The sequence below is a fragment of the Betta splendens genome, chromosome 9, assembly GCF_900634795.4.
Source record: "Betta splendens chromosome 9, fBetSpl5.4, whole genome shotgun sequence".
Taxonomy (NCBI): domain Eukaryota; kingdom Metazoa; phylum Chordata; class Actinopteri; order Anabantiformes; family Osphronemidae; genus Betta; species Betta splendens.
The window spans coordinates 27,229,535-27,247,460 of NC_040889.2; the positions used below are offsets into that span (position 1 = coordinate 27,229,535).

Consider the following 17,926-nt stretch of genomic DNA (forward strand, 5'->3'; position numbering starts at 1 on the left):
CATAAAACATCATTATGCTTCTGAACAAACATGCTAAATTAAGACAATGTAATCAGGTCAGTTGTTTATAATATTCCAATGAGACAAAATCATCCTACACTTTGATCTAATCTGGTTAGTGTATGGTGTCTTGAAGAAAATATAATGAGGTTACTATTCAGCATGGCATCGTTATATTCTACACATATAAACATGTGCAAGTAAACACATTTTCCTTTGATATAATACGGAAAAAGGGGATAATTTGGATTAATAATGAAGACTAGTGCTCATTTGCAAAGCGTGTGTTTGGTTTTGTCAAGTAAGGAGTGATCACGGTTGCATGCAGTGGTGGAAACGGGCAGACAGCAGCACTGACAACAGAATATGTTTTTTTTGTTGTAGTTTATTGATGCTGCAGACGTCTGTACAAAAGCAAAAGCCCAGACTTCATCAACACCCAGCAAAAGAGCCAACTGTAAATATTTTCGCTATTTACAAGTTAGGACGTCTAAAATTTGTCATTTCCTATGAGTCTTACACTCACACTCACAAAGTTAACGGTGACCTTCTGAGTTTGACACCGGCTGTGACAAGCTGTGCCATTGTGAGTAAGTGGGTGCTGTTGCGTGGGCAGCTGCTGATTTCCAAGTGCACAAAGCATCTTGCCTTTCCTCCGCTATAGATGAAAAGAGTCTGCATGGAGCCATGTAAAGCTGCACCCAGCTCTCACGCTGCACTCATCTCACAAACAGCACATCAACATGATGTCCTGTAGCCATTTTACTAACACGAGCAAGGACAGCTCTGTTTTGTTGTGACATTCATGTGATATACTTTATAAATATTTCGAATGCTGCAGATCCAAGGCTGAAATTCATCAGCTACATCTGTGTGACTAACAGTGATTTCTTCCGAAGGGCAGTTGCTGCTTTCAAGTGTTTGTGGAAAGAATGAGCTTCAGTCTTGAAATACTTCATGTTGGTTGTGACATTACAGCTTTTACACAAAATCTGGAGCACAAACAACAATTCAGAATTTAATATTTAAGGGAAAACAGAAATTTAGTGCTAAATATGGACCATCTAAAAGTGAAGCTAAGTGAAAGTTGTCTGTGATGTTCTATCATCATCAGCGTCTAAGTGTTTATTACAGTTGTTGTTCCCCACAGTTTGAACAGTGAGAGCATTGATAGTTTCTGGCTGTAATATGGTTTAAACTGTATAAATGACTCATGAGCAAACATCTTGCTTCATTACCTCCAGTTATTGAGGCATTACATGCCCTCTGCTGGTCCGTATGACACCATTCATGGCTACACTATAATGTTGAATATTAATATTTATGGAAATGGAACAGAAGAAATATTCTGGTCTTATTTCTCAGTGTAATAACTCTCACACAACAGCCAGGGTCCCGTCTCCAGATAAGCTAACAAGGTTGTTCTCCAGTGTGCAGACAGACCTAAGTGCTATTATCTCAGCATTCACTTAGTTTTTCCTGCTACTGAAATGAGAGATGATCCTTCACAAGAATAAGCAGCTCTGACGGAGACAAGAAAAAAACGTTCACGGCCACTTCGTAACTTTTGTTTACTGAAGTCTGACTCAGAGCCTTAATGACTTTCAGATGATAAATGGAGTGTTTCGGGTGCGCGGCGGCTCGGCTCAGCGCCGACAATGACAGCGACACGGCTGACCTTTGCTAGAGCTACAGAAACAAAGCTGGGCTTATTTATTACATAAAAGCGCCTCAGACCTGAGTCACACTGGCTTAATATGTACATTACAGTCACAAAAAACAAAGACTGTGTCTCGATAAAAGACAGAACCTACATCGGGAGCCTGATTACTTTGAAAGACTATATAGAGTGTTTGACAGAGCACCATTTGATTATTAGGACGAGGCTGATAGAAACCTATTTAATCAGAAGCCTAATTATTGACATTAGCTTCAACGGATTTATTGTAATATTAACCACCAACATCGCTAATAAGTCAGGGGATCATGAAGTCATTGGGATTCATCTGTGAACATTTTAATCTCTCTCTGCAGAGCAGAAGCACAAGGACGAGTTTTTGATTAGCATCAAAAATGAGACCAAAATAGAAGATTTAATCCTGCAGATTACCACTTTACCAGATCATCTTCTAAACCTAAGCTGATAGTGAGAACCACTCTGAGGTCAGGACAAAGTTATGAAGCTGCAGCAAACTTAGGAAGTTAATGTTATTATGAAATGTGACATTGGACTGTCAGAGGTTTTGTCCAGAACGAGAGCCTCTGTGGGAGCACATGAAAGACGCATCGCTTCACATCTTCAAAGAGCCCGATCATTTGTTTATTCTTATGTCTGTCTCTCTCTCATCTTCACGCTTTTCTCCTGAGGACAGTGGGAGGCTGGCAGCCACAGGTCAGCCTTCACCTCTCATTCTCATCTGGTGAGAGTCCTGAAATGCACCGCGCCAAACAGCAGCAGGGATGAAGGTAAGTGTCACCTCTGGTGAGAATTCAGCCGAGGACAAATGACGCAAAGATTTACATCACATTCAAGAGTGAGAGTTTTTGATTGTTTGATGTCTATTTTACAGGTGTCTGTTTATAGCTTTAACATGAAAAGCTGCCTCATCCAGAGTCTCAGGCCTAGAACTGTGACCCTCAGTCAGAGGCTCCTTCACTAATCCATCCACGCATTCCACCTGTTATCCAGGCCACCGCAGCCTGTCCACATCTGAAGGCCAGTCTGACCATTAGAATCTGTTTCGGAAACAATCTTTCATCATTGACTGAGGGAATTATTTTAGGATTCATAAATAAAATTCTAACCATGTCAGAAAATCCTGATTATTTTAATGTGTAGTGAGATTTAGAGAGAAGAGTTTTGATTTATTATACAGTTTATAACTTATTGTTTTGAGGAAGGAACATTTCAATGAATTAAATTTCATTACTTTTGTTTATTACGTTTTTTTAATTTGGGAGCGAGTTACCTGTGCAGAGTTGCATAGTGAAGCAAGTTTAGACAGATTTAATTGATCCCCTTGGGGAAATTTTTCTCTGCATTTGAACAAGTTTAATGGGATTATGTGAAGCAAACCAGCCTGTGTTGTGCTTAAATCCTACAGTTTCATGACGTTGACTGCTGTAGTCGGTCCACTGACATGACGTTCTGGCTTTAAATGAATGAAGTTCTGATTGAGCTCTTGAGGTGACCTGCAGCGTGGCGCTGGCGATAATGGGGAAACGGACCCGGGCCCACTTTGACAGAGAACATCTCCATCCACTGAGAGAGAGGAGCTTCCAGAGACGCTGCATGTTTGATGTCTTACACATTTAAACCTCACCGTGAAGCAGAAGGTTGTGGGACCCAACATTTATTAGAAGGACATCTTAAAAAACAGAGAAATGAGATCAGCCTTGAACTGAAAACAACACACAGTTTTAGTGCTGTTTCTTTCAAAAGAGCTAAAAAATCCATTCTGTATCATGACTCGACCTCTAAAAGTATTTCTAGTAAATGAACAAAAGCATGAAGCAAACAAACTCAACTTAAATAGTTTTACTAACACAAACATGTTGCAGCTGTTGAGAAGCTTCCAAGAAAGGACGTTTTCTGTTTTCTACATCAAACCTCGTGGATTTTTACACAGTTAAAGTTCATAGTGCAATCACTTCAGCCGTCTTTCTATTTCTACTTTAACACCCCACACACAAGCACTGACGGGCAGCTCATTCCAGCGGCTGTACGGCACTGCTGTCGTGGCGGTTTCCACCGGAGGCACCAGCGTGGTCACGGTAAAGGTTCGGTTCGGCCACGAGTTCCAGTTCATTGGGCCACGTTTGTACCTGAGCAGGAATCAGCAACAGGATGAGATCCCTCCGTGTATCTGCCTACAAACACACACCGACAACAGTTTGATTCCTTTCATCTCCGGATCAGCACCAGGAGAACGACCTCCCCACCATTTCAAAGAACAGCTCGTTGGGCCTCCGGAAGTAGCGGCAGAGCGTGTTGAAGGCCTGGCTGCTCAGGGGCGCGTGCGGCCTCCCCTTGGACTCGTCCAGGCACTTGTCGTGCCCGGCAGACAGGAGGCAGTAGAAGCCCTTGGTGGTGTTGTAGTAGAAGTTGCTGGCGCTGATCCTGGGCGGCAGGTCCAGGAAGCGCTCGGCCTTCCTCAGCTCAGGGAAGGGATCGCGGATGAGCGCGTCGCCGTCCACCACGTGGATCTGCTCCCTGGGGAAGACCTCCAGCCAGCGCGCCAGGTGCTGGTGGTACAGGCTCCTCTGCAGCGCCTTGTACCCGGGGTCGATGCGGCCGCCGCGGAGCAGCAGCTCCTCCAGCGGCCGGTAGGCTTTGTGGCGGCTGAGGCGGTTGTGGAGGACCTGGGTGTAGTCAGACACCAGCCTCTCGGCGGGGTCCCGGACGATGAGCAACAAGCGGACGGCGGGGTTCATGTCCCAGACGCGCGCCGGAACCTGCGGGGCGGCGAAGTAGCCGGGGGTCTTCTCCAGCGTCAGCTGAGCGGGACGCGTGAGGGGCATCTGGGCCCGGTACCAGGCCAGGCCTCGGCGGTAGTGCTCCTCCACGTTGAAGAAGTGGACCTGACAGAGTCAGAGGGACAGACGGCTGCTTTGGTAACGAACCACTTGAAGCATTTTTAGACATTTTCCCTCTTGATGCAGTGAAAACTTTTCTTTAACGCTCGCTGAAGGAATTTGTAGAGACAAGTAATTTCTTTTACCATCTCAAAGACGTTCATCTCATTTATTTTGCCCCCATTTTGTCCAAACCAATCTCTTTCCAGCTTTGCAGGCGTCATGTCAGACGGCCTGATTAGGATTTCTCTCTGTGCAGCTTCAGTGGGACCGCCTGTCTCCACCCATGAGCTCACGCGTGCACGACGGCTCTGCGGCCTGACTTTGTATTAGCTTCTGTGCGTAACATGTACACGAGCATCATGATGGCTTTAGATGCGTTTGAGACACTTTCCCTGAATTCACTGTCTATAAACTTGCTGAACTGCGAGCTGTCTATTCAAAGATCATCTCTTATTCTGTTAATTTTACATGTGATAACCTTCAAAACACTGTGTCTAACATTTTCATACACTGATGAGGAGTTTCAACTATTTCTTACTCGCCTTACGAGTCTCAAGGTGAATCCGTACAACTCCAAACATCACATGAATTTAGAGCCATTTCTTTGACTACGTTCTAACTTTCTTCCATGAACTACTACATGATGAACCTGAGGCTCTTCTCACCTCGGCCTTTGCGACTTCCACGTCTGGGTGCAGGTTGAGCATCTCCAGCAGGGCCCTGGTGCCGCCTTTCCTCACACCAATTATTATAGCTCCGGGCAGCCGCTGCTGGGTGGCATTGTAGGAGGAGGTGGAGGATGAAGAGGATGACGAAGAGGAGTAGGAACCCCCGCTGCGTAATTCCCTCAAGCACACAGACAGCTGAGTCTGCAGCAGCAGGAGCAGCAGCAGAGCTAGTAGCACTGTCCACAGCATGGTGCCGCACACACACACACACACACACACACACACACACACACACACACACACACACACACACACACACACACACACACACACAGGTGGAGGTTATGTGGACACAGTCATGGAGCTCCCAGACCGGGACAGCGCTGTACTGGTTACCAGTCAGCAGGGGGCCTCAGTGGGGCAACCTGCAATACAAGAAAAAAAAGGTTATAAAAGATCCAGCTGTCCTGTCTCACTGTCATCAATGGGAAAGAATAGGATATGACTTCATTGATCCCACAGCGGGGAAATTATTGTGTTTTTAGCAGCAATTTAGAAGAAGAAAGAAAGAAAGCCTCTATTGGTCATCATCATCATGTAATGGGGAGCAGTGGGCTGCATGCAGCTAGTGAAGCGTCTTCCTCAAGGACACACTTGGTTAATAGTTGCACATACTTGTACTGAGTAATGCCTGTGTACACGTTAACATGTCATCAATGCTAAACACGTGGTGAAACAAAGTGCAGCAGCCTGATAGACATGCAGATAAACAGGCAGCATGTGCTGTGAATCAACTGGAGCTCGGAACAGAGATCGTTCATTTTAGAACTTCAGATTGAGTTGCATGTTTACAATTTACAAATTTAATGCAGCTTTTAAACAAAGAACTAACGACTGACTACAGTACTGTCGATACTGTTATTATGACATATTTATATGTCACTGTATGAAACCATAGCCCAGTCTGAATCGCTTGAAATGGTCCAAACAAAAAGCAATGGAACCAGGAAAACACAGCAACAAGTGCTAAAAAAAAGATGTGGAGTAACAGGAAGCAGCAGCTCCGCTCAGATTTCACCTGCGTGTCTTTACAAGTACAAATCAGCAGCAGTCGTACGTTTGCTCCACTGCTTCATGGTCCCACATGCTGAAATACGTCCCAACCCCAGTGATGGATCCGACCAGAAACACTGAAATATTAATCTACATCTAAAGCCCACAGACAGGAGGTCTGTGAGGTTTAGGGTCTGACACCTCTGAGTTCTGCTGCTGAATCCTCAACGTCTGAATGATGAATTTCATTTCCTAAAGGCTGATTGTTTGATGAGGTTTCAAATAATTAATTAGGATGCGTCTTCACAGCCGCAATTAAAGCTTGAATTGATCCTTTATCAAACACCAGCTAATCTGTTCCTTTAAAAAGACACCTGACCGACCAACGCGGCCTCAGGGAAAGTTCACAACATGCTTAAATGTGAAACATTTATTCACACAGCGAATAACGAAGCGTTTTCTTTGGTTGAACAACGCGCTGCCCTTGAGCCAAACCGAGAGCATGAGGTAGAACACAACTGCTCAGCTGAAGGTTCGGGCTGTTCCTGACTCACTCCTTGCTGTGAATGGGACGCTTCCTCTGCTGTTTACACTGAAGCCTGATGATGTTTCCACACAGACGCAGCTGTGGACGCCTCAAATGCACCTGCAATGTGCAATGATCAAACCTGAAATGTCTGTGAATGTATTTATTTACATACTTCCAGTGGTTTTGTTTGTGGTTTTGTGCAAAATGGACCCTGTGTTCACCACATCTGGCTCCATGTGAAGACTTTGTGTCACTTTCGAGTCAGATCTGTCTTGTTTGTTCAGTTAAAGGACACTGAACCAGGGTCTGTTTCCTTAAACGCTTCTCGTCGGACTGTGCTGGTCCTGGTTCTGTTTGTGTTGCTGTTGTGCCTGATGTCACTGACTTATTAATTAGTGCATCAGCGCCGGGCTCCGCAGGAGGAACCCTGCCTGCGTCGTTCCTGCAGCGCAGCACTAATTGCACCCTGAGGGAGCGACGCCGCTCCTCCGGCCGTCGGCGCCAACCTGGCGACGCCGGCGACGCTGGCGACGCCGGCGTCACACACGTCCCTCGCTGGCGGCGGGCGGGAGGCGCCGCCCTACAATGTGTGATACAGTGTGTGATACAGTGTGTGATGCAGTGTGTGATACAGTGTGTGATGCAGTGTGTGATACAGTGTGTGATACAGTGTGTGATGCAGTGTGTGATACAGTGTGTGATGCAGTGTGTGATGCAGTGTGTGATACAGTGTGTGATGCAGTGTGTGATACAGTGTGTGATGCAGTGTGTGATGCAGTGTGTGATGCAGTGTGTGATGCCCGGCCGTGCAGGCGGAGTGGTGACTGCTCACCTGAGGCTTAGGGCTGCAGTTAATAGCGATCATTACTTGCTTCCCCCAGAGTCGCCTGTGATGAAAGGTCGTGTGACGAGTCCAGGATTTGCTCATTTGCACAGTTGCTCTTTGTCTCGTTTGATTCCGTGTTCTCTTGTTTTTGCACCACATTACAAACTGCAGCACTGACATCTTGTCGGACTCCACCTCCTGCATCACGTCTTCCTCCTGACTGCAGAGTCGTGACATCTTTGACCACAACTAGTCTTGACTGAGCCTGCGACTGAGAGAACGCTGAGCTTTGCATGATTCATGCGCCCTCAGAGCAGCGGTGCACGCGTTGTGATTTGGGCGCTTCCACTCATCCGTCCCACACATGAACCGCCGCTCGCGCTCCTCGGCTGCCGGCAGGTTCACAGCACCTGCAGTCGTGGTTTTGCTGTGAGGCGCAGACTGTGGGCTGGTGCCGGTCACGGTGTGGAGGGCGTGTGTGAGACAAAGGGAGCCGTGTTTCGGGGATGTGTGCGCTGCAGCGAGACATGCCTCGTGTTAAGTGGTTGCGTGAGTCCCTTGTGACCTCCTTGTAAGCCGGTGTTTTCCCCTGCTGTCAAGTCTCTTCACTTCCCCCTCACCTCGTGACCTTCCTCAGCCTCCTCCTCCTCTTCCTCCCCTTCCTCTCGTCTTCCCCGGTTCTTTTCATCCCCCCCTCGGTTTCCTGGTCCCGGTCCTGCCTCTGTCTGAGCCTGTTTTTGTGCGTCTGCTAGCACATCCCAGCACCATGCTAATAGGGATGCCCTCCAGCAGCCTCTTAGCTGCTCATAAATAAAACACAAGCGCACCTTTCTGCCCTGAAATATTTTTGAGTCAATGAACTTTTAATCTTGACGAATAGGAAATGAGACAGGATTGATTTAGAAATGAGAAACTGCTCCATGTCTGTCTGTCTACACTTTATTTTTACAGTTGTCTCACTCTGTAATTCACTTTCAATCATTTCTGCCTGATGCCTGAACACTGAAGCTGTAACCAGCCACACTCGTCTGGAGCACAAGGCACAAAATGGCGGTTGGAGTTCGTTAGCACCATTCATTGGAGGGACGCTCTTCGGATGGGCTCCGTGTGGGCTCTGAGTTAGCCTCTTAGCTCGGCCCAATGAGGCCCAATGAGTCGTTGCCAGTCCTTGTCTTTCCCGCTCATCGCCTCTTGGCATGATTCACATTAGCAGCGTGGTCCAGGAGAGCAAACAACAACAACAATAGCAGGACTGTCAATGATGCGTGAGCTCCCGATGATGCGCCTGAACACAAGTAGCTGTAAGCTGAAGAAGATGGAGATGGAGAAAGCAGCATCGGGGGAGGGGAGGGGAGGGCGCAGGGTAATTATGTGTGAAAGGCAGCTGCTGTCGTCCCCGTTCTGGGAGCCAGTGTCTGCGTCTTATAACTTTGTGTGTGCATCTCGTCTCATCTGCATGTGTGCAGTGCCTTCGCCTTTGTGCGGGAACAGCGTGCGGCTGCCTGCGATCCGATCCGGGCCCTGACAAACGTCTGCGCTGAGCGCTGGGGCGGTGGGAGGATTATCCCGTACGAGGAGACGCGGGGGGGGGGCTGAGGTACAGGAGATTGTCCCTGGTGGGGTGTTAGGGCCAGCGCCTCCACTGCCAGGCCTGTGGTAGCGGAGCCTGCGAGGCGCAGATAAACTCTGTCCTCGTTCCTGCTCTCGCTGCTGCTCTTTCACTCGACTCCCTCTGCCTTTATTTACCTTTCACCTCGCTGCACTTCTTCAGCTTCACGTTTGTCTCATTCGGCCCACGTTGGCTCACTACCGTGGAGGTGATTGCCTTTCAGAATAAGAGAGGCCGGGCCCGTTCCTGTTACTCTGCAGCAGAGGAGACGGCCAGCGCCTCTGGGGGGTTCGTACAGGTAGAACGATGAACAGTGAGCATTTGAATGATGCTGTCTGAATTCTCCACTCCCACAGAGCTTCCTGTCTGCTGCCAGGCCTCTCTATAGGTCACAGGTACAATGCAGAGATTTGCTTCTCATCTCTTTGTGCTCGTAGGTCAAGGAATTGTGCACGGAGCGCTGAGCCTGAGGAGCGAGATGCTGATGTTGCCTGTATAAATGCAATGATTTGATCTTCTCCTCAGAGAGTTTCAGAGTAAAGTCTGAACTGCCCGAGTAGCTCCTGACGAGAGCCTCTTCCTCCCTCTTGATCTGAATCTTTTTATCTCCCTCTCAGAAGTGTTTCTGTGCTCGCTTTTATAAGCATCAGGTGCACAGGTGAAATACTAACACATGCAGAGCTTCTGCAGCCTCCAACTGGAACCATTACGCAGGGTGTTTGTCTTTACTTCTCGCATCGAGCTCCCAGTGCTGGGACTGAAACTGCACCAATGTTCACACTGACCTACATTCATCTTATGTGTCAGCAACAAAGGGCACTTAATACATGCTGGCTCCATTATGTGCTTTTACAGCCACTAAACCTAATGGTCAAACATGCCATGTGCACGACTGCACGCAACCTCCTCTACAAGTGTGTGTGTGTGTGTGTGTGTGTGTGTGTGTGTGTGTGTGTGTGTGTGTGTGTGTGTGTGTGTGTGTGTGTGTGTGTGTGTGTGTGTGTGTGTGTGTGTGTGTGTGTGTGTTCATATAGTAGCTGTGCTCTGGGACCAGTCATGAGAAGTAGCAGGTGAAGCTAAACCTGAGGGTTCAGTGTTGAAGTGTTGGAAGCAGTGAGTTTGAGGCAACTGCTCGTGTGTCGGCAGCGTTTCAGAAGCTGGGTCACATTTGTTATTGCAGAGGTTCGCACTGCAGGGTTCCCCAGAAACGAGCGACCGGCGCATGTTCAAGTCTGCAGTCACAAAGAGGCATTGACACAAACTCGGGATGCTGCTGTTTCTCTGCTTCTATTTGTGGGGTGACCTTTTCCAGCAAAGAATGACGACGCGGATTGTAAACACGCTGCCACGACTACAAGCGAATTATCAGTGATTAGATCAGCGCTGGGTTCGAAGCAGCCTGTCCTTTCAGTCCCACTGAGAGCCTGATGTGATGAGTCTCACATGCTGACAGGCGCGCTCTGATGTTGGCTGAGGTCTGCCATCTTTTACCCATGGGCCCCCTGCTGCTTTCCAAATTAACCCGTTTGACAAACAGAGCTATGCCCTTTCACCCTCTCATCGTCTCGTTCGCTCACACATAGATAACTCTGAACCCCCGCGCGCCGCTGCCTGCACCGTGCACGCGCAGAGATCTGGGTCAACTGTACCAGACGCAAGCACATTCGCTGGGTGTTTGCCGCGCGCACAGAGCAGGAATACTGTTGAACGTGTGTGTGGAGCCCAAGCAGGAGGTTTCGTGTCGTATCAGTCGTGTGAAGGGGCCGGTGATTGGAAAACGCATGCTTAATGCATAGCGTTGCTGACAGAAAGCAAACCATCCTCTCTCCTGCTGTTTCACGTCCTCCTTTGTCACATTCTTTTGCATATGAAAGCGTTACATTACTTAAGTGTGTCTACAGTTTGTTAAGCACAACCAGGTTGTTTTAGCTGCAGAGCTGGAGCCAGGGTGACTTTAGTGTTGTCACATGGACAAAGAGTGGTGCAGTATCATGTAGCATTAGACTGCACAGGTGTACCTAATAAAGTGCCCCTCAGTTTATCATTCTGTGAGCAGGTCCAGACCTGCAGTGAAGAAGACACACGCTGTTCTGGTTTATCTCTCCGTAGCTTGGTGCAGCACTGAAACCTGGAACCCCGCTGCTCGGCCTTTCCTCTATTTAGTTTAAAATTTAAAACCTGCCTCAGCGCAGTGTATCAGCGCAGTAAACAACTGTGTGATTTGGTTTCCACCGGATTCGGGACGATCGCGTTGCCTCAGAGAACATTTGCATGAAATCGAGCTTTAATTCTGGCTCCGTGCTGCATCGGCTTGGTTTTTGAACGTGCTGAGCTCAGCAGGGGGCCCGGCTGCAAATGCAGGTCTCGTTCCCAATAAATAGCAGCTGTCGCTCTCCCAGCTCTGTGTCAACGGCCGTTACAGACACAACATATGTGTGCTCTGCCACAGGGAAGCAGCCACACAGCTTGTCCTGTCAGAGAGAGGAGCCTGACCGGTCCGAGTGGGTTTAACCCCACCCACGCTGAGGCGAAACAGGATTCTGAAGGGGGGGGGGTTGCATCCCCCGGGGCACAACAGGGAGGTCAGCCGCTCCGGGGCAACAGACGCCATCCATCCTTTTATTTCCTTTTAGTGTCATTTACTGTACCTGTGGTTCAGGCCTGTGTACATACGGGCGTCTGCAGCGAGGCTGAGCTGACAGATGGAGGCAGGAAGTTACGTCTGCTCAATATCATCACGGACCAGTGAGCGCAACTGTTCTGTGTTTATTCTGGGTGACACGTTATATGTTCACAAAGATCCTTAAAAGAAATCTATGGACAAAAAATATGTTTATGTAAAAAGGGAGGTTAGAGTTGAAGGATGGATGAAGAGTACGTGAAGAGAAAAAGATGACGCACCAGCATCATCAGGTGTGTTTGGGCTCCAGCTGTTTGGTCACCATGGCAACAGCTGTTTGGGTCCGTCTCACCTGGGCCGCCGGCCCCAGGGACCGGCTGCGTTAAAGGATGGAAAGAGCGAAGCTGTGAGAGTCGGGGGAGGGGGGGTACAGACGATGCCACAGATGGGGAGGTGTTGGGGCCAAACCGTCCGACAGCCACAGGAATAAACCAAAGCGGCTGCGGGCAGATTTGTCGTCCAAAACGGACGATTAGTCTCATGGCTCTGAAACGTTTGCCCTGAAGTGGAGACGCTGGCGCTAAAGCTAAGTCGCTAACGAAGCAGCCGTGTGAACCAGGTTCGTGCTGCAGCTTAAATAACACAGGACGCTGCTAATGTGTTGGCTCAGCTCAAACCTGAGCCGATGCAGCGGGAGCTCGTCGCTCGCTGCCCAACCTGCAGGTCGCTGCTCTCATTGTGGGCCGTGCTTCAGCATCATCCATTCATTCCTCCTGGTTTGACCTGTTCAGAATAAATGAATGAACAGACTGAAGCTAATGTAACGTCTCCACGACTGTGACCCTGAGGCACAGACGCTGCGGACGCGCCGCGACTTCGCTCTAATCGCTGCATCTGCTCTGATGCTATTTCCACAGAGCTCCTCCTCCGGCCTCTGAGCCCGGCGTCCCACTGTGGGTCCAGACGGGCCCACGGGTCCCCTCACACCAACACGCACGCTGAGCAGGAAGCGGCACCAGCCCTCAGCTCTGTGCGTCACTGAGGCCGCGTCGCAGGGAGTGGTTTTGATTCACCAAGCACTTTATGACTTCTAAATGGCTTTGTTGCTTCCCTGTTTAACCCCCACACCCCCACCTTCCTCCCTATCACACCACAACACACACGCGGTCCTTTAGCTTCCTCTGCTACTGGAAGTTAATGAGATCCATCCCCAACCACACACACCCTCACTCCCACCCACAGCTTGTGACTGGAACTCCCGCCTTTTGTCTGGATCTCATCAAGGTCACCCCACAAATCTGAAGCCTGGTTCCTCCCTTTGGAGTCCTTCCGTTTGCCTCCCGTGACCTGATACGTTTTGTGCTTAATGTTGGGAGCGGGCCAGGATGCGAGTCTAGTGACGTTGTTACTGTACAGGGCAGGTCGATATGCGCGAGATTGGCTTGATTGATTTGAACTGGCAGGGCACCAGGAGGTGGGAGGTGATGGAGATGTGGTCTGTGGGCAGAGCAGAACACTGGTCCATCGGTGGCAGCATTCAAAGGCTGCTGCTGATCGGCTGTGACCTCTGTTATTGTCACTGGGCATTTTTGATTTTCACCTCCATCTCAAATAAAACAAATATTCACTGAAAAGCTTTGCCTTTCACTTAGTTAAATACGACTACTCTAAGTGTCGAGCTTCACATCTGTATTGTTGTCAGGTGGAGGCTCATCCTTTGGCTGGAGCCCAGTATGTTGACAGACATATTCATCCTGCTGATGAGCCCTTGAGCCAGGCACCGAAGCCCTGCCAACCTCGCTGCCGACCTCTGACCTCTGTGAGCAGCACAAGCAAAAGGAAAATTCCCTCCAGGGATCAGTGAGGTAATTAAAGTTTGACAGAGTCGAGGTGGAGAACGTAGCACGCGAACCAAACAACGTCCAAAGATGAATGAATGAATGGCTGCCAGGTTGATGAACTCAAGGTTTTACCAACACTATTACCACTGACCTCCGCGTGCACGGTGGCTTCCAGCTCCTGCCCTTCAAACACCAGCGCGTCTCTAAATCAGGAGTCGGAGACGACTCTGAAGATCAAACCGTAAATGAACAGAACTCTGGGACCTTTCAGCTGCAGGACACTGAGGATGAACCTGCACTGACTTGAAACTTCACAGCGTGAATAACGGTGATTAAATGATTCATTCTCTTTAATATGAACCACAAATAACCGCAGAGTCGTTCTGTCTCTAAAACTGCACCTGTCGACAGTAATGTGAAGTCTTTTATGATGAGGTGTTTGATGTGCATCTTGATGTACTTTTTGTGAACAGTTGTCAACACCGTGACTCTGGAGCAGATGTGACGGCCGTGATAAAATCGACACTCAGGAGTTTTGCTGGTTGGAAACGAGCAGCTCCTGCGTCTGCGTCACCTCGTTTCACCTGCTCCTGTTCACTCGTTCCGCGTCGTGATGGAACTCGGAGGCGTTGACGACGCTGTTAGTCACAGCGCTCTGATGAATGACTCAGGCATTCGTTTGCACGCGGCGACGCTTCGTCCACGCACAAACACAGACACAAACACAGACACAAACACAGACACAAACACAGACACAGACACAAACACAGACACAAACACAGACACGTGCACGGCGCCGCCGGATCGGACGCGCCGCTCGGCCCAGTAGGTGACTTCTATGAGCGTGTGAGAGGCTGAACGCCAGGATTCGATGTGTGTGTGTGTGTGTGTGTGTGTGTGTGTGTGTGTGTGTGTGTGTGTGTGTGTGTGTGTGTGTGTGTGTGTGTGTGTGTGTGTGACCTGGTTCCGTGTGTTTCAGCAGACGTATGCACTCTGCTCATAAATAAAGGCCATGCATTATTCAGGGACGCTCCTTCAGCTAATGCCCTTAATGTGCCCAAACAGCCATAATGTACTCAGCTACCAAGGTGGCAGAGACCCCCCCACACACACACACATAACCCCCCCCTTATGCACATGGATGTCAGCTCTATTTGACACAGTGTCTTCGTCAGTGTCAGCGCTTGAGGCTCTCATCACTCTCTCAAATTGTCCCGTGTTCCCAATTTTACCCCCAAAATCCCTCCTCCATCTGATCCCAGCCTCTCTCTCTCTCTCTCTCTCTCTCTCTCTCTCTCTCTCTCTCTCTCTCTCTCTCTCTCTCTCTCTCTCCTTCTCTCTCTCGTGCCGTTTCGCCACATTCCCATTGAACTTTGCAGCGATTTGTCACTAATTCTCCATCGTCTCCGCCTCCTCCCCCGCTTCTCCTCCGTCTCTGTCTCTTTGTTTTAGGCACTGAATGTAAAGCTCCTGCTCCTCCGCCGTGCGTGGGCCCCGGGCGCCAGTTCGCTGCCGAACCGGGATTTCTGTCTAAACGGGGATTTGAAACGGTGACGCTCTGAAGTTCAGAATCATATTCACATCTGGGGTGAAGTGAAATTGATTCCACTGAGAAGTAAACAGAAAACAGTTGTAAAAGAAAAACCTCCCAAACTATAAAATCCCTTTAAGGTGCAGAGTTTATGGCTGCTGCTTCGCCTGTCTGCATTTTTGCGACAGTGTTTTATGATCTAATCACTCTGTAATTGATTCTCCTGTTTTACTCTGTGCTTTTAATTGCTTTGCTGTTTTGTGATTGTGTTTAACTTTGGTCTTTGTGAAGCACTTTTTGAAGGCGTGGCATGAATCATGTTTAGTGTTTGTGATTAGGATGATTGTGTGGGCATGTGGTTTCATGGTTTCATTAATTGAGAGATGAACCAGTGAACGCTGCAGCTGCACTCTGTTCAAACCACAGGATGAATTCCACCAAAACAAGTTCAGTGTCTTCATCTTGCTATCTTTTTCACGCTTTTGTTTGTGTGTGTGTGTGTGTGTGTGTGTGTGTGTGTGTGTGTGTGTGTGTGTGTGTGTGTGTGTGTGTGTGTGTGTGTGTGTGTGTGTGGACTTTTCACAGTTTTCTTTGACTCTTCTCAGCAGCAGCTGATGGACCAATGGCATTAATATCTCTCCATAGAGATTATAATTTAATAGAAGATGCCTCTGGTCCAGAAAGGCTCCTATGATTTTACGTCAACTAGAACCAGTGTTGAATCTTAACTTTCTGATCTTATCCGTCAACAGGAGCCACTTTCGAACCAGCTTTGATTCAAGGTGAAGCTAAATTACACTCAGTTTTTGGGTCAGACATGAACTAGTTCTTCTTTTACATATTAGAAAGCATAAAACCCACGTTTCTTTCTGTGTCACCGCTTCCTAACTGCAGATCACTCTCACTGAGTTCCACGTCATTTAACAGGATCCCATTGTTTACACAATGCATCACATTTTAGTCTAACATTAACTTCTCATGTGACAAAGATCACTCACGGTTTTTTTGGGACACGCACGCAGGCACACACACACACACACACACACGCACGCACGCACGCACGCACGCACGCGCGCGCGCGCGCGCGCACGCACACACACACACACACACACACACACACACACACACACACACACACACAGACAATGGCTCCATTCATGCCCTCGCTCGCTCCGTCTCCTCTCTCACCTGTGTCTGTGGCTTCACTGACACAGTATTATGTGGCTGAGGTGAAGGGAACCTGCGGCTTTGGTTCAGACCCACATGTCTGTGGACAGAAGTCCAGTCCCTCATTTACTGTTGAGGGATTTTTACATCTCGCCTCGCGTTGACGCGTCCGACCAGTCTGACGTCTCCTTTGTGGCCTCATACTGTCCCACAGCTACATGAGCTCTTTGTTCGTTAATGCTAACAAGCGATTTCCCATGTTGCCAAAACACTAATTCACTTTTTTAAAATCCAGACACAAAACCTGCAGGCTTGAAGTGGAGACAAGGTCAACGTGAGCAGCTCTGCTCCAACAAAGTGCTTCAAACTTTCCTTTCAGCTTGACTTTCTCTCTAACTCGTATTGTTCCTGTAATCATTAACACACACACATCATGAACTTTGCAACCAAGAGGATTCTGGGATCAGCTTCGCTCTGCAACACGACTTTCTGTGGGTTTGTGTTGAACCTGACTGCTACTTGTTACAGGTTAGTTTTGCTGCAGATCAGATGAGATAAACAGTCTTACCTGACAGAGGTCTTCGCTCTGAACGAATCCGTGGCTCGTTATCTCCCCTTGTTTTACTCCTCGTACCTCCTCTTCTCTGGCGTCTGTTCTGCCTCTTGTTGAATCTGCTCCAGGTCCCGGTGTGTTGGTGTGTGTTTGTATGTGTTGCTGCGTGTTGCTGCGTGTTGGTGTGTGTTGGTGTGTGTTGCTGCGTGTTGGTGTGTGTTGGTGTGTGTTAGTGTGTGTTGCTGATGTGCGTTAGCTGTCTGAGCGTGTGAGTGTGTGACGGCGCCCGGCGGCTGAGAGCGACTCTGCTTTGTGCTGCCGACCTCACTGAGCGCGTTGTTGCAACTGAGCGCGAGAAGGAGGGAGTGTGTGTATGTGTGTGAGGGAGGGAGAGAGAGAGAGCGGGCGAGCGAGCGAGATTAGTTCACACACAAACACATCTCCACCTCAGGGAAACACCCCTCTCCCTATCTGGCTTCCTCGCTTTCTTTCCTTCTTGTCTTTTTTTATTGTTCTCACATCGGTTCTTCATTTGATGACTTTGAAACATTGATGGAGTGAACATTTCTTCCTGCTCCTCTCTGCTCCCGTTTGACTCCACTGGATTCTAGGATTTTAACCTCCTCTATTGTTGCCTTTCCTCCTCATGTTGTTGCGAGTCCCCTGAATCATAAATAAATCACACAGAACTGACACACAACAACACAAAGGCAACACAACAGCGAGCTATGGCTGCTGGTTTCGTCTCTGCAAGTTCGCTTTTTATTTAAGATCTGAATAACATTTATTGTGTTTTTCTTTCCACTCTTTCCACTCATTCTACACACTTTAATTGAATAGTTGAACAGAAAGTGGAGCGACATCGTTTCAGGGACAAAACACTTAATATTGGTGTGATTTAGCGCCACTCAGCTGCAGTTTCTGTTCAGTAATAAGATGATTTTTCAGCGG

At 48.5% G+C, this 17,926-nt stretch overlaps 1 protein-coding gene across 1 annotated transcript; it reads right to left on the bottom strand.

Annotated features, from left to right (window-relative positions):
- Nucleotides 1-365: 365 nt before the first annotated feature.
- hs3st1l2 (heparan sulfate (glucosamine) 3-O-sulfotransferase 1-like 2) lies at nucleotides 366-17,329 on the bottom strand. Its single transcript, XM_029163306.3, has 3 exons — nucleotides 16,991-17,329; nucleotides 5,244-5,671; nucleotides 366-4,581 (listed from the first exon to the last, which is right to left on the bottom strand). The coding sequence occupies exons 2-3, from the start codon at nucleotides 5,493-5,495 to the stop codon at nucleotides 3,916-3,918; spliced, it is 918 nt and encodes a 305-aa protein (XP_029019139.1). The 5' UTR covers nucleotides 5,496-5,671; nucleotides 16,991-17,329; the 3' UTR covers nucleotides 366-3,915.
- Nucleotides 17,330-17,926: the final 597 nt, after the last annotated feature.